General features: G+C 41.6%; 2 protein-coding genes across 4 annotated transcripts in view; one reads left to right on the forward strand and one right to left on the reverse strand.

Moving 5' to 3' along the window:
- The window catches only part of LOC125464558 (eosinophil peroxidase-like), a 44,120-nt gene extending 36,051 nt beyond the window's left edge, over positions 1-8,069 (forward strand). Inside the window, exons 14-15 of one of the 3 annotated variants that reach the window (XM_048557071.2) lie at positions 2,813-2,974; positions 6,800-8,069. In XM_048557071.2, coding sequence (XP_048413028.2) covers positions 2,813-2,974; positions 6,800-6,888 — 251 coding nt within the window. In that variant the 3' untranslated portion in view covers positions 6,889-8,069. Of the gene's footprint in view, positions 1-2,812; positions 2,975-6,799 lie in introns of those variants that run through there. The other 2 variants (XM_048557070.2, XM_048557072.2) reach the window with 2 other exon arrangements.
- Positions 8,070-8,981: 912 nt separating this feature from the next.
- LOC125464415 (eosinophil peroxidase-like) overlaps positions 8,982-23,754 on the reverse strand; it is a 36,478-nt gene continuing 21,705 nt past the window's right edge. The window contains exons 11-13 of the mRNA XM_048556729.2: positions 22,347-22,552; positions 12,675-12,836; positions 8,982-9,074 (exon numbers count right to left, since the gene is read on the reverse strand). Of these exons, the coding sequence (XP_048412686.2) occupies positions 9,064-9,074; positions 12,675-12,836; positions 22,347-22,552 (379 nt within the window). The 3' untranslated portion in view covers positions 8,982-9,063. The remainder of the gene's footprint in view (positions 9,075-12,674; positions 12,837-22,346; positions 22,553-23,754) is intronic.

Here is a 23,754-nt window from a genome sequence, read left to right on the forward strand (position 1 = left end):
TCAGGAAACATCCTCCAGGTATCCGTCTTATATAGACCTCTCAAGATCTTCTTTAAAACAAAAGATCACCTGAGATTCTTCTAAATTGCATTGGATACAGGTTTAACCGATTCAGTCTTTTTTCATACAATTAGAATGTTTTCCCAGGAATGAGTAAAGTAGGCATCTCTAATCTGTTTCTAAAACAATTACAATTTTTTTTCTAAAAAGGATACAAGACTTGCCACAGCAACTTCCCAACTCTTTTCCTGCCAAAGTTCATTCATTACCCACATTCCATTCCATCTTCCAATTTTTTGCCCATTCCCTTAACCCAGGGGGAGACTTGCTACCTCCTCTTAGTGTTCAGGGAGGTGTAGATTAGGTGGGTTATAGGGGATCGGTCTGGGTGGGATACTCTGAGGTTCAGTGTGGATTTGTTGGGCCCAAGGGCCTGTTTCCACACTGTAGGGATTCTATGATGATTCTTACTTTCCTACATTGGAAATTTAAATATCATACATGCAATCCCATCATCCTAGTAATTGGTATATATCATAAATAGTTGAAAACATTAGTTGGGCCACGGCTGGAATGATGTGTGCAATTCTCATCACTACACTATATAGAGGATGTGATACATTAGAGAACATGCAGAAGAGATTCAACAGCATGTTAAAAAAAACTGGAATTAAGACTCTGACAATGACCATGAATCCGATGTCAATTTCAGAAAAAAAATCTAGTGGACTGATATCCTTCAGGGAAGGAAATCTGCCATCCCTACCTCATCTAGTGTACATGTGACTCTAGACCCACAGTAATGTGGTTGATACTTAACTGCTCTCTCAACAATAAATGTTAGCCTAGCCAGTGACGTCCCCATCCCATGAATGATTTCAAAAAATATTGCTGAGACTAGAGTAATTCAGCTATGAAGAGAGATTGAATAACTGGAATAGAAAAGGCTGAGGTATACAAAGTTCTGAGGGTCATTGACAGGACAGATAGGGAGAAAGTTGTCCCCTCTTATCCATTGTGAATGTCACTTTTTCAAAAAATTATAATAGATTAATTAAACATGATCTCCCTCACAAAGCCTGGTTGATTCTGCCTGATCACATCACAATTTTCTAATAAATAAAAGCAAAGTATTACGGATGCTAGAAATCTGAAATAACAGTAAAGTGCTGCAGAAGCTCAACAGTTATAATAGCATCTGTGCAGACAGAAGTAGAGTTAAGGTTTTCAGTTCAAAATGACTCTTCTTCTGAGCTAATTCCCAGGAAAAGTAGTACTGGATTCAAAATATTACCGCTGTTTCTCACTTCATAGGCACTGCCAGACCTGCTGAGTTTCCCAGGCACTTTCTGTTTTGATGTAGTAAGTGTCCTGCCACAAGTCTCTCATTACTGAATTGTAGTATCTTCACGTTGATATATGTTAGGCTGACTGGCCTTTCTAGTTTTGTGCTTTTAGCCTGCTTTTTTCTTGAAAAAAGCAGTTACATTTGCTATTTTTCAATCCATTGGAACTTTCTGAAACTAAGGAACTTTGAAAAATTATAACCAAGCACCTATTATTTTGCCACCACTTCTTCTGAGAGTCATTAATATTCACTTGAAAACCTACCACTGCAATTTTATTAACGTATCTTTTAGCCTAGTTTCACCCTAGCCAGTTCTGCCTTCATTGTTTTCTGTTTTCAGTGCACCTTCTTACTTGAGCAAAATGTTTTATTTACTAGCTGTCTGTAATTCCTTTGTGTCAAATTTGACTTTGAGCTCAGGAAGGAGACAGAAGAAGCAATGATCAAAAGATTGGTCAAACAAGTAAGTTTTACAGGACATCTTAAAGAAACAGATACAGATTTGGAGAGATTTAGAGAGGGAATTACAGATCTGAAGCCGAAATAGATAAAAGCACCATCACCGGTAGCAGGACTAAAGAATCTCAGGCTGCATAGGAGGTCAGAATTTGAGTGATGCAGAGTACTTAGATGGAGATCACAGAGATACAAAAAGGCAAGACCACGGAGGAATAAGCATTTGTTCTACAAAATCTCAATTCAAATTAAATCTTAGCCATTTCCTTTTCCCCAGTATGCAAATCAGCCAAAAGGAATGCAATACTGATTAAGTCTCCTCATGACGCAAGTTGTCTATGCAAAGCTTATAAGCAAATCTTCTTTTGGTGTTACCTGAACTGGCAATCGCTGTGTAAGGGCATTAAGACCCTGGAGTACTATTGTGATGATGTCCTCACTGGATATTAGCACCACAGTGTGGGTGGATTTAAGACAGGGATATCACAGAATGCTATGTATTACATTATTTAGTTTTAACATGCAGTAATCCATGTTAGAAAGAAACGCAAGGCTGAAGACAGTTCTTGGCCTTGCCTTCTTCTCAATAAACGTGGCTTGACCCAAATTCATGGAATAAAAGCAAAGTACTGTATATACTTGGAATCTGAGACAAATGTGGAAAATGCTGGAGAGACATGTCTGTGGAAAGAAACACAGATAACTTTTCTAGTCCAGTGTGACTCCTCAAATGATGGATGTTGTTATTAAACCACTCAGTAAATCAAAATCATTCACTCTAGCATTTCAATAGTATTGTTCTGTTTAGACTGATGGAATGAATTTATTAACATTTTAATGAAGAATTGACGTTCCATAAAATGTGCAACAGAATGTTAGATTATATAGAAGTTGCTTTATACACAGAGAGCAAAGCTTAGAAATGTTATTGTTTTGTAACATTTACTCAAACACTTCCTTTATATTTAGACTTCCAATCTTGACAGCTTCTATTCGTTCCCTTTGCAGTAACTCCCTGTGGCTCTGTCCCGGTTGTTGCTGATGCCCATTTCTCAATCTGTAAATCTTTGGTCAGATACACCTGTAACTCAGGGTTCAAGTTGATTGGAAAGGATACCCTAAAATGTTTGAATAACGGCCAATGGAACTCTACACCACCCAGGTGTACAGGTAAGAGCTGAAACCCAGTGCAAAAGCTTTGAAATTAAGACTTGCAAATTTAATCAAACAGTAATCGTTTATTAATCAAAGCAAAGTGTCTGCTAACTTAAAAGGGAGTAAAGAAATGGTCAGAACCAGAATCAACAAAGAATCTTCCATGTCACATAACAATTTTGGTCAAATAGATAGGTTTTTGTAATAAGTGACTTATAGGAGTAAAAGAAGAAAAATATTTTTCACAGTCTGCAATTATCTGATAATTTCCTCAGGGGGCGGCCGCTGGAGGGGTGACCATGCTCTATCTTTGTGGAGAAAGTCCCAAATTTACGCTGAGGATGCGGTATTCTATTGTGTAGCACAACTACCCCTGTGCTGAATGGGATGGATTCAGAACAGACCTAACCATTCAGAACAGGGCATTTTTGAGCTGTTGGGGAGCATCAGCCACAGAATAGTATTCCACAACAGCTTTTACACACATGACCCAATATATTCCTTCACCCCACCATGACCATTCAGCTAGGGATTTAAGCCTGGATCAAGCAGTTCAGGACAACATGCAGGACAGCACCAGGTATTCCTAAATCAGAGGCACCTAGCTGGTGAGGCTATAACACTAGACTATATTGCATGTAATTATAACATTTTCTATTTAATGAAGAGGTTAAGATGTTTTTTAAAACCAAAAGCTAATAGAATATGTAAAATTGGCTGCAAGAGGTTATATAACTGATACTTGTTGTTTCATATCAGCCAAGTGTGCATGTATGTGTCTCTCTGTGTGTGACCATCTATGTGTGTGTGTGTGTGTGTGTGCGTGTGTGTGTGTGTGTGTGTGTGTGTGTGTCTGTGTGTCTGTGTGTGTGTGTGCGTGTTTATGTGTGTGTGGGTGCACACATGTGTCTGTGTGTGGGTACACGTGCATGTGTTTCTATGTGTGCATTGATCTGTGTGTGTGCATGTGTGTGTATGTGTGCACATGTATGTGTCTGCATGTGTGCATGTGTCTGTCTGTGTGAGTATGTGTGTGTGTGCATGTGTCTGCGCATGTGCATGCACCTGTGTGTGTGTGTATGTGCATGCATATGTCTGCTTGTGTGTGCATGTGTGTTTGCATGTGTGTGTGTGCATGCGCCTGTGTGTGCATGCATCTGTGTGTGTGTGTACATGCATCTCTGTGTGTGTATGTGCGCGTGCATATGTCTGCGTGTCTTCGTGCATGTGTCTGTGTGTGTGCATGCATCTGTGTGTATGCTCGTGTGTGTGCACATGCACATGTATTTGTATGTGTGTGTGTCTGTGTGTGTGTATAGGAATGCTCTTTTCGTTCTTTCTCTGAGCCAGAGGGCCTGGATTCAAGTCCCACCGGCTCCAGAGTTGTGTGATAACATTTCTGAATGGGTTGATTGGAAAATATCTGGACAGTCTGATGCATCATTCTTGTAGCAACTATAATGGGAACCATTTAGAATTTGGTCAAAACAACTGATTCTTAAAGATGTGAACATTCAGAAACAACTTCTGAGACAAAAAAGACACTGGAGAAGCAGGGAATTCCAGAGATATTTACCTTACCTTGTGGGACAAAAGTTAAGATAGCAGCAATCTGAAGTTTGATCATTTAAGGCTTTGAGATACCACATTAAATCAGAGCTCCCCAGGAACATCTGAGACAACATCCTCAAAAGTGTCTTTTCAACTCACGAGAAAGCTTTTCATAAATTGACCATGTCCCGCTGAACGTGTCCAGGCAGGTTATAGCGTGGTAACTGCAGCCATGTTGAGGGAACAAGAAACCTCTCTCCTTCTCGGTCTCTGTCTCTCTCAAAACCTGGTTCAGTTACTAAGGCTACCTGTGCAAGCCAACTCCAACTATTCAACAAATCTAATTAACCGTTCTTGATCAGTCAACCCTTTTATCCCAGGAATCAGCCTGACGAATTTCCTTTGAACTGCCTCCAATGTTACTATATCCTTTTTTAGTATAGAGGCCAGAAGTTCCAGGTGTGGCCTTACCAACACCCTATATTGTTATTACAACACGTGTCTATTTTTAAATTCCAACCCACAGCATAGATAGAAGGGGAGTTGTGATAAAGACATGAGGAGGCTACAAAGGGATATGGTTAGGTAACATGAAAGGGCAAATATATGACAACTGGAATATAATGTGGAGAAATTGACCATCTTGGAAGGACAAGTACAATGGGACATACTTGTACAGAGACAAAAGTACAAATTTGTGAGAAATTACAGAGCCCTTATATGCAGAGTGATCTGCATGTCGAATGCATGAATCACAAACTGTTGATATGCAGGTAATTAAGAAAGCAAATCCTTCATTACTAGAGAAAATGCCAATGCAAACTTAGAAAGATTATTCTTCAGTTATACAGGACAATAATCAGACTGTGTCTGGAGTAATGTGTACAATATTACCTTCTTTATTTGAGGATTCAAAACATTAGAAGCAGTTTGGAGGAGGCTAACTGGACTAATAGCTAAAATGGAGGAGAAAACAGAGTTAACGTTTCGGGTCCCTCAGAACTGAGGAAGGGTCACCAGGCCTGAAACATTAACTCTGTTTTCTCCTCCACAGATGCTGCCAGACCTGCTGATCTTTTCCAGCAACTTTGTTTTTGTCCCTGATTTACAGCATCCACAGTCCTTTTGGTCCTTCTTTAATTGCTAAAGTGGATGTGTTATCCTATGAGGAAGGACTGGACAGGTTAGGCTTGTATCCAATGGAGTTTAGAAGAACAAGAGGAAATTTGATGAAACAAATCTTGACAAGATAGACGTGGAGAGCATTGGAACCTCCTTCAGGAGAATATAGAACTAGGGAGTCACTATTTAATAATAAAGTGTGGAGCTGGATGAACACAGCAGGCCAAGCAGCATCTGTGCTCCTGAGATGCTGCTTGGCCTGCTGTGTTCATCCAGCTCCACACTTTGTTATCTTGGATCCTCCAGCATCTGCAGTTCCCATTATCTCTGATAAGAGGCTCAACAGTTTTGAGGTACTGTCCCTTCCCACTTATATGTTGATCTGTCTGCTTGATAAGCAGTGGGTGGTAAAGTCGCTATTTAATAATAAAGTGTTGTCAATTTAAGACAAAGTTGAGGAGGACTTTTTTTTCTCTCAAGAGGGTTGTGTTCTTTGGAACTCCCTTCATCAAAGATGTAAAAGCAGAGTCTTTGAGTACTTTTAAAGCAGAGGTAGGTCAATTTTGCTAAGCAAGGGGGTGAAAGGTTATTGGGAGAGCTAGAGTGCAGAGTGGAGTTTGCAACCAAATCTGTCATGGTCATATTGAAAGGCAGAGAAGATCTGAGGGCCTGATGTCTATCCCTGCTCCAAATTCATATGTTCTGAATTTAATTTGTCTCCTTAACAGAAGGTCCTGGAACTTCTAATATTCAAATCATTCTTCTTGCCGATCAGTCTTGAAGCCTTAGTGTCAGCTTTTTCACTGCTAACTGTAACTTGTATGTTTTGAGCGGATGTCCTGAAACATCTAGTCCTTAATCTTCTGGCCAATCAACGCTATAGCTTTGGTTCTCCTTTATCCTTAAGCTACACTCTCTAGAGCATAAATGAGCCTGGCCGATTCACTTCAGGTGTTAGTATTTGGCACTAAATGAGAAGCTGACTTTTGACATTTCCTCCACAACATGCCCCAAAATTCAAGTATTTTCCAATAATACGCACCAATTAAGAATTTTCCTCGCTAAGCTTACATATAGGACAATTTGATAATTCAAGCTTTAGTAATTCTACGAATGTACCAAAGAGGTAACATCTAATAACATTAACTTATTAAATAATATTTTCAGAACCTCAACCAGTGACATCCGAAGGAAATACAGCGAGTACAGATTTTCTCAAAGACGGCTCAGGAGTTGATGCTTGGGCTACACCCTAACACCAAATTGCTTCTCAACTATGAGGATACAAGAGAGGTGGATGGGGATGAAGTTTACCATTAAATATAGGAATACAGCTATTATGTGCTCTCTCCACCAGTGCCAAGAAAGTACTCAACAAAATGGAGTGAGTCTTCCCCTTCAGTCCCTTTTAAAGCATGGTCTTTGGCAATACAGTCACTGGATATGATTCCAGTCCTCACACTTTTACATATTTGATTCTGGGGTATGAGTGACGATAGCAAGGCAGCATTTACTTCCAATCACCATTTGCCCTTGAGAAGATTGTGGTGGTGACTTTTTTCCCCCTTTTACTTTCCCAGACCCTTGCAGAGGACTGCTCTCAAATGCTTATGGAGTAATCAGCAGAGCAGCACATAAAATATTCTCCGTCAAGGTGGTATTGTGTCGTGTGAAAGTAGCCCCCAAACCCCAAACACACACCCACCCCTGGCACACCCCTTCCCCCTGTTGCCCTTTCCTACCCCCCAACTTCTTCAGAACCTCTTCCAAACCCTTTATAATTCAGCAGAAGACTCTACGGCAGCATAAGTTTTGGATCTTCGGGGCATGCCACTTCAGTGAAATAATCAGAAATGCTGGATTTTGAGATATGCTTTTATTTGGATGGCTATATGCTAAACTGACAGTTTTGTCATCATTACAACCAAAGATTCCACAGGTAACTTCATCAATTGTTTGTGATTATTAGAGCTGCTTAATTTGGCTAATCCATGTGCCTACATATTCGTGACTGCAATTCATTTGAATGTACATGCAGAGGCTTACAATAAGTGCAAGATCTTTCCAATAACCAAGGACATTGTTTAAATTGAGTAATCTGTTTGTTCTGATGTTGTTGATCTCAGCTAACGCTCTGATGCTCTTATCATTAATATATTGTTGTCTGTTGCTGTGATTACTCTTTTCTTGTGCAGAATCAGTAAAATAAATTAGTAGCAACCATGTTACATCCTATGCAATTCCTTGTCTGACATGGGTCAAATAAATGGTGTCTATACCAGCACTGAAATAGTTGTTCTCTTGTTAAGAATTGCTCTCTCCTTCTCCCTCTCTCCTTCATTTTCTGGGTTTTCCCTATACCCGGCAAAATGTTTTGTTCTCTCTTTGTCCTTCAACTCAACTGGCAACTTCCCACCAACAGTACAAACATAATTAACCCAGTATGTTAGTAACAAAGGATACAATTTCAGAAAGATAAAATGTTATGATTTGAGCTTTCTCCTAATTGCTCTTTCTATAAAATTCTCACATTAAAAGGTGGTTTCCATAAGAACAGATAGAATCTTTGAGATCAAACCTATAACTGTCTACATATTAGTGCATTCTGGAACCTATAATTATTCTTTATTAAAGTGTAATGCAGGTAGGGTGATAATTACACTCTCGTGTGCTCTGAAAGGCAGTGAATGTCACACTGTCACTTTACTACATTCAGGCTAAGCCTGATAAATTTATTTGTCAATGAGATAATTCAGCATAACAAGAAACAAATGCTTAACAAATGTCTTTGAAAAACAGAATAAATTAAAAGCAGTCTACAAGAGATTAAAGTAAATTGCCCACATAACCTGGAATTTTTTTTTAGGAAGAAACAACCTTCTGTAAGAGTTTATGATATGATGTCAATAAATAAACATTTCTTTCAATTTCATGGCACTCATTTTGCAAGTCCAGAATGTGTAACTTAATTAGAACCTAAACAAAAATTTATCAACAGTTATGACAAACATTTATTAATGCTGTAGATATTAATATCGGGACATAAATTATGTTTAGCTCAGTTCCATTTCCTGACATGTTGAACATTAGTAATTTTGAATTCCCCTGGATAATTAAATTATTTGACATTTGTCAGCAGTTAAATTCATTTTCTTACCTCAATTTCGGTCCACAAATCAAATACTCATACATCCTACAATCAGTACAGAAGTAATAACTGTGCAGAAAATCTGCTGTACAGCTTTTTGTGTTATTTTATGATACAGTGGGTGACATTTAGGAAAGTACAATTTCTGCAAATATAATTAAACAAAAATTTAGCAAAGGTACCTACTTCGTCGTTATCAACTTGAAAGACATTGCTGCTTTGGACATAAAATTCCAATTGATGAAACACTTTTGGAGTCCTCAAGTGACTTTGACAAGGTCTCTCACAGATTGCCTAAAAGTTACAGGGAGACAGAGAATAGGATGCTGTTATCAGGTAGACAATTGACAAATAAAAAGGTTTTAGACTGGAAAAGCATTGTGAAGGAGATGCTGTAGCCCTGACATCAGTATTCGCCTTTTCAATTCTTAAGAATTTGGTAAATTCATGAAAATTCCAGCATGTAACTCATCTATAACAAAGAGGATACCAGATACTTTGCCGGAGACAATATAAATCTGAAGTGTGAAGATTGTTAGAGATCGGTGTGTGCAATTTGGGACATGCAGAAATCAGCAGGATGTTACTGCCATTGAGTTGATACAAAGGGGAGAACAATGATGATTCTGAGGATCAGGTATTTACGTTATAAGTAAAAATTAAGGGATGTTTCAAAAATTGAGGCACTTTGAATTTCTTTTGGCAAAATGTAAGGCTTGGGCTTTCTTTTTTCGAGGGGACAGGCTGTTTGCTGTCCTCACCCCAAGAGTACCCTCAGATATTACCTAATAGATATGTATAGGTACACACGAGGTTCTAGGCACAACAGTGAGCAAAGAAAAGTTCACCTTACATGAGACACACCGGTCTTGCTGATTGTCAAACTAATTCAATACAACGTCTCAGAAAGATCCAAGGCTATGAAAAGATAAACTTTCAGAAATCTGACAGGATCACAGATGTCCACTATGAAAATGCCACTAAAAAGGAGATTGATAAATAGCGCTTTTGCAATGTCCTCATGGGCCACTGCTAGCCCTGACTGGGCATAATGAAGAGAAATAGAGTGGAACTTAAACCACCCACAGATCTTTCACCAAAATTATGGAAAGTGAGAGGAAGATTTCCACAGAAACTTATCTCCAAAGGATCTGAAGAGGTGAGTGTGCAGAAATGGGCAAAGGGGCTTTTATTTTCTGTTGGGCAGGGAAAGTGGATATAAGGCTTGACGTGTCTGTATAGCCAAAGACTCCATTACACTTGAGTCACACAGTCGTGAATACAAACATCCTGTGCATATGAAGCATGATTGACAACACCCAGGACAGCATGCATCAGAACAAGTGATACTAATTGGTCAGATGTTGAAGCCTATTTTGATGAGTATATTCTACACACCATTATAGACACAACATATACATACTATGTTCCTTTCTGTCTTTTCCATCTTTTCTCACAACTACCACTCGTAATTAAATCACATCTTTAACATAACAAGGCACTTCACAGGAGGAGCACAAAACAAAATCTGACACGGACCCACATAAGGTACTATTGGACAGGTACATTATCAAAAGATTGGGCTGGGATCAATTCTAAGGTTTGGCGGAAAGAATGAAAGAAAAATAATGAGACAGTGAGATATCTTGGAGGGAGTGTCAGAGCTTAGCATTTTGGCAGCTGAAGACACAGCTACTAATTGGGGACAAATTAAAATCAAGATTCTGAAGAGAATAGTATTGGATTATCAGCATTAAATCACTAAGTTATAGATCTGTGTCCCTCCCTCCTTCTATCTCTACCTGAAGCATTCTTATTGTTGTAGGGTTGCGACATATGGCTCTGAAATGCAATTATACCACAATAGGACAAGTCAAGATCAAGCCCCAAGAACTGCACAGCTGTTAGAAAAATTAAACCCACACTATCAGTGTTATTAATTAATACACTCTGATCAACTGAGCTAAATGGTTCTGATAAGCATAGGGTCGCCAAATGTTGGAAAGTTTTGAAAGCGAGAATGAGTATTTTGAATTCAAAGTGTTACTTGACGAAAGCTAAAGTTGGCCAACAAGTACAAGAGTGAGGATAACAGATCATCCATGATCTCATTGAGTGACAGGGCAGGCTTGAAGGGCTAAATGGCCTGCTTCTGCTCCTAAGTCATATAGTCTTGTGATGAGCACATAGAACTCAGTGTGAGTGAGGGCAGGGGCAGACCTCATGTTTGAGTGAGCTCAAGCTTACAGATTAATAGTCACACTAATTTATAGGCTAATAGTCTGACACAAATATGAATTCTGCTTCAAACAATCAGCCCTGAGGTAATAGTTATGTTCACTGTTTTTATTTGTTGATTCTGTAACAGGATTATAATGCACCTAGGAACAGTAATCAAGTGTAATCAGTGTGCTGGATGCAAGCTGCTTAGTACATTCTCCACTCTTGAAAGCAGAAAGATCACCAGAATTTTCCATAAATTTTCAGTATGTCAACATAAGTCCTCTGAATATCGGCAACATTTGGATGAAAGTTGAAACTAGTTTTCAAAAGATGGAGTAAAGTGATCAAGTTGACCATGGGTCATGTTCTTTAAACTTGGGTAGTGCTCACATAGAATGGACTCTAGTATCCTTGATGCCTTATACATACTTAGAATTACCTTCTTCTCAGAGCTAAATGGTGCAGAATCATATTTAAGTCATTGCCATGTCTGCAGAATAAAACAAATACATTACAATGAATCACAGTGGCAAGTAGGCGAGAACTGAGTAAGTATTGTTGCAGCCACTCTGTAAAAATATTCCCTGTGGTCAGATTCCATGTGAAATGTGAACATGACTCGAAAGAATGTGTCAGAAGGAACTACAATAAGTGCATTCAAAATGTTGCTAAATAGCCACCAACAAAACTGAACCAGTTTTTGGACTGAAGAGAAATTGATGACTCGTTTTGAGGATCTACATAATGCTACACACAGCAAGGTGGCTCAGTGGTTAGCACTGCTGTCTCATAGCCCCAAAGACCCGAGTTCAATTCCATCCTCTGGAGACTGTCTGTGTAGAGTTTGCACATTTTTCCTGTGTCTGTGTGGATTTCCTCCAGGGTTCCAGTTTCCTCCCAAAGTCCAAAGATGTGCAGGTTATATGGATTGGCCGTACTAAATTGCCCATAGTGTCTGGGGATGAGCAGACTAGGTGGTTTATCCATGGCTAATGCAGGCTTACAGGTATAGGGTGGGTCTGGGTGAGTAGCTTTTCAGAGGGTCAGTGTGGATGCAATGGGCCAAATGGCCTGATTCCACACCGTAGGGTGTCTATGATAATCCAAGTCATGCATTATGTAAATTTCAGTTTTGGGCCGCAAAGCTTTATTATGGGTGTATACCAGTGCTGGGACTAAAATTACTTTGTGGTACATCATGGAACAAAGCAGTGGGGAGGGCGCACAGAGGCAGCTATAGAGGAAAGAACTTTAGGTCATGGTGTGCACTGTGATGCAAGGAAGATAAGAAATTGCTTCATGAAACAATATAGAAGGAACTCTTGACTACTAAATAGACTGCTGATCTAGGGTGTTTCGGGCTGATAACTAGATGTCAAATACCAACACCAATGTTTATTAAATTAAACAGAATTGCAGAAGACTTGCTACTCCCCACAGCCCGTTTTATTAAACCTGAGTCTTAGTGCAAGCCCAGCGTGAAAAAGTTGCATGGATCAATGCTGTTTTTGTCAGAAAATAAGAGCATGAAGGTCCCTGGCAGACATATGTCACTTTGTCAGGAACTGAATTTCTAAACCAATTTAAAAAGTATGTAATTCAATTTGATAGCCCCAGAGGACAGCTTTGTACTATGTTAGAGTTACACAACAGCCAGTTGGCAGCTCCTACCTGTACAGCTCGGTGGTTCCTGGTTCCATTGTCCATTACTCAGGCACGTTATTGTGTCCTCTCCCACCAGTTTGAATCCAGACTCGCAGCTATACCTGACTGAGGACAGACAGATCGAGAAATGGGCATGCTCAACTGCTGGGACAGAGCTGCAGGGGGTCACTGTCAAGGAGTAAATAAAATAAATGCTAGAGTGAGGTCCTAAGTGTAGAATCAAATTTTGGATTACAAAATGTGCTGTAATTCTAAGGAGGTTGCAATGGTCAAAACAATGGTCAAAGGCAAGTCAAGCTGCTGCAGAATGTATCTCAATAAGATTCAAGTGAAAAACACACAATCATCAATTCCTACAGTATGAGGCCAAACAGCCCATGAAGCTTGCACCAGTGTTTTAAAATAGGTTTTCAATTAGTCCCTATTCCCTCAATAGATCTACAATTTTCAAGTATTAATCCAGGGCCCATCTAAAAATTACTACTGCATCTTTTTCATAGACACCTCAAGAATGCATTCCAAATCATAACAATTCATTCTGGCTATCTTACCAATTAGTATCAGAGATAATGGGAACTGCAGATGCTGGAGAATTCCAAGATAATAAAATGTGAGGCTGGATGAACACAGCAGGCCAAGCAGCATCTCAGGAGCACAAAAGCTGACGTTTCGGGCCTAGACCCTTCATCAGAGAGGGGGATGGGGAGAGGGAACTGGAATAAGTAGGGAGAGAGGGGGAGGCAGACCGAAGATGGAGAGAAAAGGAGATAGGTGGAGAGAGTATAGGTGGGGAGGTAGGGAGGGGATAGGTCAGTCCAGGGAAGACGGACTGGTCAAGGAGGTGGGATGAGGTTAGTAGGTAGATGGGGGTGCGGCTTGGGGTGGGAGGAAGGGATGGGTGAGAGGAAGAACCGGTTAGGGAGGCAGAGACAGGTTGGACTGGTTTTGGGATGCAGTGGGTGGGGGGGAAGAGCTGGGCTGGTTGTGCGGTGCAGTGGGGGGAGGGGACGAACCGGGCCGGTCCAGGGATGCAGTAGGGGAAGGGGAGACCCCGAAACTGGTGAAGTCCAGATGTCCAAGTTCTTCAAGGACCGCAACTTTCCCCCCGCAGTGATCGAGAACGCCCTTGACCGCGTCTCCCGTATTTCCCGCAACACATCCCTCACACCCCGCCCCCCCACAACCGCCCAAAGAGGATCCCCCTCGTTCTCACACACCACCCTACCAACCTCCAGATACAACGCATCATCCTCCGACACTTCCGCCATTTACAATCCGACCCCACCACCCAAGACACTTTTCCATCCCCACCCCTGTCTGCTTTCCGGAGAGACCACTCTCTCCGTGACTCCCTTGTTCGCTCCACACTGCCCTCCAACCCCACCACACCCGGCACCTTCCCCTGCAACCGCAGGAACTGCTACACTTGCCCCCACACCTCCTCCCTCACCCCTATCCCAGGCCCCAAGATGACATTCCACATTAAGCAGAGGTTCACCTGCACATCTGCCAGTGTGGTATACTGCGTCCGCTGTGCCCGGTGTGGCTTCCTCTGCATTGGGGGGGCCGGGCGGGGGCTTGGGGACCGCTTTGCGGGGCATCTCTGCTCGGTTCGCGGCGGGCAGCTGCGCCTCCCGGTCGCGGACCATATCCGCTCCCCCTCCCATTCTCTGGGTGGCGTGTCCGTCGTGGGCCTCCTGCAGTGCCACAATGGTGCCACCCGAGGGTTGCAGGAACAGCAACTCATATTCCGCCTGGGAACCCTGCGGCCTAATGGTGTCAGTGTGGACTTCGCCAGTTTCGCGGTCTCCCCTTCCCCTACTGCATCCCTGGACCGGCCCGGTTCGTTCCCTCCCCCCACTGCACCACACAACCAGCCCAGCTCTTCCCCCCCACCCACTGCATCCCAAAACCAGTCCAACCTGTCTCTGCCTCCCTAACCGGTTCTTCCTCTCACCCATCCCTTCCTCCCACCCCAAGCCGCACCCCCATCTACCTACTAACCTCATCCCACCTCCTTGACCTGTCCTTCTTCCCTGGACTGACCTATCCCCTCCCTACCTCCCCACCTATACTCTCTCCACCTATCTTCTTTTCTCTCCATCTTCGGTCCGCCTCCCCCTCTCTCCCTATTTATTCCAGTTCCCTCTCCCCATCCCCCTCTCTGATGAAGGGTCTAGGCCCGAAACGTCAGCTTTTGTGCTCCTGAGATGCAGCTTGGCCTGCTGTGTTCATCCAGCCTCACATTTTATTATCTTACCAATTACCTTAAATCAAACCACAGAGTCATGCAGCACAGAAACAGATTCTTTAGTCCAACTCATCCATGCTGACTGAGTTTCCTTTACTAAACCATTCCCACTTCCCTGCACTTGGCCTATATCCCTCTAAACCTTTCTTATTCACATACCTATCCAAGTGCCTTTTAAATGTTGTCAGTATTCTGGTCATACAAGGAATAGCTTCTCCTTATTTATTCTGTCAAATCTTATTTCCAAATGTTCCTGTTAATTGTCTCTTCAACAGGAGCCTCCTTGTCTTTCTACGAACTGAAGTCATGCATCCCTGAAACATTCTGGTGAGTCTCTTCTCATGCTCTCAAAGGCCTTGACATCCTTCCTGAAGTGTGCATGTGAAACTGCTTATAATACTTTAACATCTTATAATATTTACACTGAGGCATAAAATCTGAATCAGAGCAAAGTATTGTTTCAATTTTCAGCACTGCATTCATAGAGTCATAGATTCTTACAACACGGAAACAGGCCCTTCAGCCCAACTCATCCATGCTGACACAGTTTCCTAAACTGCCCTAATCCCATTTGCTTGCATTTAGAACAGAACATAGAACAGTAAAGCATAGTACAGGCAATTTGGACCACAATGTTGCACTGAACCTTTACCCTAACCCTAAGGTCGATCTAACCTCTACCCCTACCTTCTACTATTATCTGCATGTCTATCTAACAGCCGCTTAAATGCCCCTAATGAGGCCAACTCCACTACCGTCTCCAGCAGTGCATTCCCCACCCCTACCACTCTCTGAGTAAAGAACCTACCTCTGACGTCTCCTCTACATCTACCTCCACTCACTTTAAAACTACGACTCCTCATAATAGCTACCTCCACCATAGGAAATAATCTCTGGCTGTCTACTCTATCAACACCTCTGATAATTTTGTACACCTCTATCAAGTCACCTCTCATCCTTTGTCATTCGAAAGAGAAAAGCCCTAGCTCTCTCCCCCCTTCCTCGTTAGACCTTCCCTCCATTCCAAGCAACATCCAGGTAAATCTTCTCTGTACCTTTTCCAATGCTTCCACATCTTTCCTGTAATGAGGTGACCAGAACTGGACACAATACTCCAGATGTGGCCGATCCAGGCTTTTGTATAGCTGAAGCATAACTTCATGGCTCTTGAACTCAATCCCTCTCTTAATGAAAGCTAACACACCATACGCCTTCTTAACAACTCTATCCACCCAGTTGGCAGCTCTCAGGGAACTGTGAACATGAACCCCAAGATCCCTCTGCACCCCCACACTGCCAAGAATCTTTCTGTTAACCCTGTATTCTGCTTTCAAGTTTGTCCTTCCAAAAGGAATCACCTCGCACTTTTTGGGTTAAAATCCATCTGCCACTTCTCAGCCCAGCTCTGCATTCTACCAAGGTCCCTTTGTAACCTAGAAGAGACCTCTGCACTGTCCACAACATGACCCACCTTTGTATTGTCAACAAAATTGCTAATCCACCCTTCCACTCTTTCGTCCAAATCATTTGCAAAAATCACAAATAGGCGAGGAACCAGGACAGATCCTTGTGGTACACCACTCATAACTGAGCAACATGTTGAATATTTTTCATCCAATACGCCGCTTTGTCTTCTAAGGGTCAGCCAATTCTGAATCCAATCTGCCACATTTCCCCCATCCGATGCCTCCTTACCTTCTGCATGAGCCTACCATGGGGAACTTTATCAAATGCCTTACTTAAATCCATGTGTGCCACATCCACTGCTCTACCTTTATCCACGTGCTTGGTCACCTCTTCAAAGAATTCAGTAAGGTTTGTGAGGCATGATCTACCCCTCACAAATCCATGCTGTCAAGAATCAAACTGTGGCTATCCAAGTGATCATAAATCCTGTCTCTCAGAGCCCTTTCCAATAATTTGCCCACCACTGACATAAGACTAACTGGTGTGTCATTTTCAGGGTTACCCCATTCCCTTTTTTGAACAAGGGAATGACGTTTGCCTCTCTCCAATCTTCCGGCACTATACCCATGGATTGTGAGGACAAAAAGATCATTGCCAAAGGCCCTGCAATCTCTTCCCTCGCTTCCCATAGAATCCTTGGATAAATCTCATCAGGCTTGGGGGACTTATCTATCTTCAAGTTCCTCAAAATTCCTAGCACCTCTCCCTTACTAACATTGACCTCCTCTAGCCGACCAGCCTGTGTCACACTGTCCTCCCCTACAACTAGGTCCCTCTGAGTTATGAATACTGAAGAAACATATTCATTAAGAATCTCTCCTATTGCTTTAGGCTCTGTGCACAAATTCCCTTTACAATCCTTGATCGGCCCTCCCCTTTCTCTGGTCATTCTCTTATTCTTCATGTACATTTAAAAAGCCTTGGAGTTTTCCTTGATCCTATCGACCAAGGTTTTCTCATGCCCCCCTTGTGTCTCTCCTAAGCCCTTTCTTCAACTCCTTCCCGAATAACTTGCATCCCTCTGGAGCCTTTTCCGTTCCTTGTTTCCTAAACCTTACATAAGCATCCTTCATCCTCCTAACCAGATGTTTGACCTGTCTTGAGCACCAAGACTCCCTCACTCGATCGCATCTTCCCACAACTTATTGAGCACACGCAGTATGCATTCCTTAAACAATCTCCATATTTCAATAGTGCTCTTCCCTGACAGCATCTGTTCCCAATTTAAGTTATCCAGTTCTTGCCAAACAGAATTGTAATTACCCTTCCTCCAGTTATAAACCTTACTTGCTGCATGTACCTATTCTTTTCCATGAATATTGTAAAAGTAGCAAAGTTATGATCGCTACCGCCAAAATGCTCTCCTACCAATAGGTCTAACTCTTGGCCCGGTTCATTGCCAAGCAACAAACCCAAAATGGCTTCTCCTCGTGTTGGTCTATTTGGACCATATCCTTATACACCTTTCATGTTCATGTACCTATTCAAATATCTTCTAAATGTTGTAATTGCACCCATGTCTAATACTTCTTCTGGCAGCTCATTCTATACACGCACCAACCACTGTATGAAAAAGTTGCCCCTCGGGTCCCTTTTAAGTCTTTCCCTCTCACCTTAAACATTTGCCCTCTACTTTTGGACTCCTCTGCTCTGGGGAAAATACCTTGACAATCCACTTAATCTGTGCACCTCATAATTTTTTAAACCTCTATAAGGTCACCCCCTCAGTGATCTAAGCTCCAGCAGAAAGTCTCAGTGAACCCAGTCTCTCCCAATAAGTGAAATCCAGCCTCAGTAACATCCTTGTAAATCTATTTTGTACTTTTTCCAGTTTAATAACATCCTTCCTGTACCAGGATGACCAGAATTGTATGCCACACTCTAATTGTGGCCTTACTAATGTCTTGTACAGCTGTAACATGACGTTCCAACTTCTGACTCAATGCTCTGACCAATGAAGGCAAGATTGCAAAATGCCTTCTTCACCACCCTGTCTACTTGTGATGCCACTTTTAAGGAAGTATGTACCTGCACTCCTAAATCTCTCTTTTCAACAACACTCCTCAGGGTTCTTCCATTAACTGTGTAAGTCCAGTCCTGGTTTAACTTACCAAAATGCAACATCTCACATCGCTCCAGTAACCATCTCTCCAGAAAAACAGTGACACAGGTTTTCTTTGATAAAATTCATTTTGTCAATTATAAACTTTGTACTTATTGTTTTATTCACATGGGTGTCATTCCCTTTTTTCTGGGAATTACTTAGCCAATGACATGAGTATACTGACCTCTCTCATGACTGGCACTGATTGATGACTTGTAAGGAAACATGAAGCATCTCTTTTATTATTTAAGGGACTATCCTGTGATCTGTCTTTATTTATTCCTGATTTTTATCCAATCTGACATGTGACAAAAAAGAATGTGAGGGTTCTGCTGAGAAAGCCTTACCTTCTTGCTCAAGGTGATTGACCAAGATAAATTTCCAAAGGGACATTCGAACCATTTCCTGTGAATTCAAGGATCTGAATCAATGGAGCAATTTCTGAGATCACAGTCATGATGGGCTACTTGATGCATGCCCAGTGACGCATCAATTGTGCTGGGTAACAGTCTTCAAAAATTAGTGTGTGGGAGATAGAAGTCCACCATTTGCAACACTCCCATCTACCTCCGGTCCCCCATGCTATGAGGCGGCAGGTTCAGAGATAGCTCCTGGCTGAGGTGGAGGATAGGGACGGACATGGGTGTGAAGTTAGCAGACATGTGATAGCCCGCCACTACATACCCCCTGTTGTTAGTCACTAACACTTCCCATTAACAACTATTCACCCTCCCAGCATAATTGTTAGCAAATCCTTTGTCTGTCCAACTGCTTTTCTCTCTCTTTGGGCTCTATCTTACTCTTTACTCCCTACCCCACCCATCTCCCTATTTTCTGCATATAAGCTGACGTTTTCCCAGCCACCATCAGTTCTGAGGAAGGGTCACCAGACCCAAAACATTAACTCCGTTTTCTCCTCCACAGATGCTGCCAGACCTGTTGAGCTTTTCCAGCAACTCTGTTTTTGTTCCTGATTTACAGCATCCGCAGTTCTTTTGGCTTTTATGTGATAGCTATGAAAAGCTTAAATGGATAATTTGCAACTTTTATGGCTTAACTGGATGAATTCTCCTGTTTGTAGCCTTAATGAATTATTGCATTTCCTTTGTAACTTTACTGAGTAAATCCTGCTGGGGGTGGCTTTAATAAACAATGCCTACCTTAATCACGGTTTTACTAAATGACTCCCTCATCTTTTTTGAAGATGAATCCTATTTCTTTGACAATTTCATGTGGGCTGACTCTTGCTGTCTGCGGTTCTAATAATGTCCACTATTTCTTTCAATGATCTTTTCCTGGATGATTTCTGTTCCTACAGTTAAAACATATGCTTCCTGTCTTTAACATGGTTGAAAAGAAGGATCTAATGCCTTTCCTTTCAGAAAAAAAGTCCTAAGTTTCTACTTCTGTTACATCAAGCCTGCTAAGGTTTCTAATCTGCCTTTTTGCCAAATTTATTCTGGCTTTGCAACATTCTTGGGTCTATGATCTCAGTTGGAACTGTTTTTATGGTTTAATTTTCCCTACTATAACCACATGTGCACTGCATACATGCTTTGGCTCTTGATCTGAGTTGTAAGTACTTCCTTTGCTTTTCACTTTCCCACTCCTTGCCCACCAGAGATTTAAACTTTGTTCCCAAAGCCTCCAATGTCCATTCACCCACCTATTGAACCTTGATTTGGGACTACTCCAATAGATCACTGCCACATTATGCCGTCTGTATCTGCTTTGAAATAAAGTACTCCCTCTCATGGAGTCCCTAACTGTCCTGCTGCAGTGCACCCTTTACACGATTTAATACGCTTTAACCATTTGACTGATTTCTTCCTGCTAAATCTTACTTCAAGTGTTTCTTCTGTAAGGTGCTTTAATCTTCTGCTCCTTCCTGCTGTTGACTATCTGTAGAATGAGTGGCTTAAGTGGAATCTAAAGATCTCATCCCGATCGCCATGTTGAATGTGCAATCAAACCAACTCTGTACCCCACATGGGATCTATCTGTTGTCACAGTGCTCTCTAAGTATAAGGATGTGTAGGCTCTTTTGGGTTTAATGTGGTAATGGAAAACAATTCCTGGTTAAACTAGAAAAGGGTCTTGTATTGAGCAGGAAGTCGTTTATAGTATGATACCAATTAGTTACAAGTTGCATTGATATTGCAGGCAGAGGTACAGAGTTTTATGTGGAAGATCTGGATGTTGAGCCTTAATCCTTCAAGATCCTAAACTGTTTTGCCCAGTAGTCCAAGTGTGAACAGCATAGTGGGAGGTATTTAACATTTTCCTCAGTATTAACACATCAAACTCTTACACCTTTATAGAACATGAAGCACAATAGCACACAGTTTACAAACTAAAGGATGGTAAATCATAGATGCATTCTGGTGTTGAAGCACATGACAAAGTTGGCAAATTAAAATGCATGACTGTGTAGTTTAAAGAAAAGTAGTGGTGGTGGGACGAGTGACATTTTACGAGATAAATGGAAATACATTTAAACAGTCAAACAGCTGACCAGCAGATGGCACCATCTGGTCACGCCCACCCCCCCCCCCCCCCCTCCCTGTCCAGGCAGCAGAAAGCTTGCTCCAATCTGAGTGAGCCTTTTGTCATGCCAGTAATGAATTTTGGGTGTTCAGTGTAACCATCTTCAGGTGGACACTAAATCAAACTATCCAGAGATTGATCCAGTTGGACAAAACGTCAGTGATGATTTGGGAGAGCAATTGTGGAAAGGACTAAGCCACAGTGTCAGAAGCAGAGATAATGGGAACTGCAGATGCTGGAAAATCCAAGATAAAAGTGCCGAGCTGGATGAACACAGCAGGCCAAGCAGCATCCTGGTGGCCTCCTGTTCATCCAAACACAACCAAACTATTTGGTGCTTCTTCTACTCTGCTGCCTTATAAAAGAACCATCATTGTATTAAAAGCAAAAACATCTGGAAGTTCTCAGCAGGTCAGGCAGTAAGGATGGAAACAGGGGCAGAGTTAGCATTTCCTGTCTGTGACCTTCCAACAGATCTGGGAAACATTGGAAAGATAATATGTTTCAAGGAAGTGAAATGGAGAAGGAAAGAAAAGAACAAAAATGGCCTGTGATTGGGTTTAATACAGAAGTGATTAATTGTCAGGCTGATCTAAGGCCAATGAGTGCAGTTGTGGGACTTGTAAAGGAACAACCTCTTTGTTTCAAGGAGATGTGAATGACAGGACAGAAAACAGCTGTTGTCTGAAATCCATGAAAAAAAATAACTAAAATTGAAATATGCGAAGAGAGGATAAATAAAAGGGAGGAGATGTTATAGTCTGAGATTGTTGAACTCATGGTCCAATCTGGGTGGGTCTGAGATGCCTCATCAGTTAAAAGATGTTGTTCTTTGGATTTGGTTTGAGCTTCATCAGAACACTGCAAGAGATCAACATCAGAGAGATGAGCATGACAGCAAGGTGGAATGTTAAAATGAAAAACCATTCAAAGTTCGGGACCACATTTCTGATCTGAAAGGACATTTTTCATCCAACAGTCATCCAAAACTTCCTACACAATCAAACCATTGCACCGAACACACACAATGTCCATGTGTCAATCAGAATTGCAAGTGGGAGATTATAAATTGTATCATTATTATATTCTTAACTACAGATCTTAATTAATTTAATTTATTTGATTATCAAACAAATAATTAACTTTTGTTCTAATGAGTAATTGCTTCCACCTTCATATTATCTAAAGAAGTTCCTCTAATTCCATCTCCTGCTTCTTCTTATAACCACCAGTTCAGTCGCATATAGGCCAAACAAAATTGGCATTGATAAACCAGGAGAACTGTGACTGTACCCCTCCAAAACTGTACCTTCCAAATTCTCTTTCCAGGCACTCAGGTCTACCTGTCCAATCTGTGCACACCTGACAAACCCTTCAGGGTATGGTCTGAATGTAAAGGCATCCTGTGGGAGTTCTTCAATCCTGGTGTTATCACAGATTATTCTGGACAGTGAGACTTGCTGTAGAGCCTGCTGTTGGCTGTTGTTAAAAACCTGTTCATTTTCCCACCAGAATCTAAAGCACAAAGGAAAACCATGATGGTATATTGGCATTTTGGACAATTCTCAGACTGTACTATGTGTGAGACTATGATCAGACTGCATCTACTGGTGTTCAATCAAAAGATCCAATTATGCAGGAGGGAGATTTCCTGGAAATGCTACCAATCTACTAACGTTTCCTCAGCAGAAGTATATCAGGGACCACTTTTCCAAAATTAATTCTTAGCTGGGAATGTCAGCATTGATAGCAAGCCCAGCATTTGTTCACATTCTTAACTGTCCTTAAACCAAGAGGCTTTTTAGGCCATTTCAAGTGGCAACTAAGAGTCAACCACATTTCGAGGGGTTTGGAGTCACATGTAAGGGAGGCCAGATAAGGAGAGCAATTTTCCTTCCCTAAAGGGCATTCATGAATTTTTTTAAAATTAGAATTGATGCGGTTTTGTAGCTACCATTATTGAGACTAGGTTTCAATTCCAGATTTTAAGTTAGTTGAATTTAAACTCCACCAGCTATCATGATTCAAGCTCATGACCCCTGGGTGTTAGCCTGGGCCTTTGGGCAATTAGTGGAGAGAAGTTACTCACTATATTAGCATCTCACTAGCTGTTGTATGGCCTATATTTAGTCTAAGTTGCTTAGTTTCCTCTCATTGAGAAAATGATCCCTTGTGCACATTGTGTAGAGTCAAAGCATAGACAGTGAAAGATCGCAGTCTTTGTGAGTCACAGGAAACAAATTGAAAAACTTAACCTCATTTGGTTTTGTTATGCAGAAATGAAAATTAGCCAAGATTTCTTCAGCTGAAGACAGGACTGAGCTCAACATGACAGCCAAAGACAAATAACCCACAGTAAAGAACCCTCAGCTGAGAAGCGGCCATTCTCTTGAACAGACTACCCCTATGTTCCCCACATGCATGTTTCCTCCAACACTGTCCAGCCACTAGTTTACACACATCAATCTAACCTGCTGAGTGAATGCCAGCTTTCTCCCCTCAAGCCATTGGCAACATTAGTAACAGCTGGAGACCAGGTTGAGAACAGCAGAAGGAGGAATTAGGAACGGTGAGGAAGTCAGTGAGCCCTTCTCCAGAACATGGTCTTAAATTTAATTGAACCAAGAATTGTCAAAAATCATTCCCTACAGTGATAGAGTTTCATTGGTGCTCAAGGCTGGGACTCAAGGAAAAGCTTTAAAATTCAGTTCTAAGCC

Source organism: Stegostoma tigrinum, chromosome 27, assembly GCF_030684315.1.
Source record: "Stegostoma tigrinum isolate sSteTig4 chromosome 27, sSteTig4.hap1, whole genome shotgun sequence".
NCBI classification, from domain to species: domain Eukaryota; kingdom Metazoa; phylum Chordata; class Chondrichthyes; order Orectolobiformes; family Stegostomatidae; genus Stegostoma; species Stegostoma tigrinum.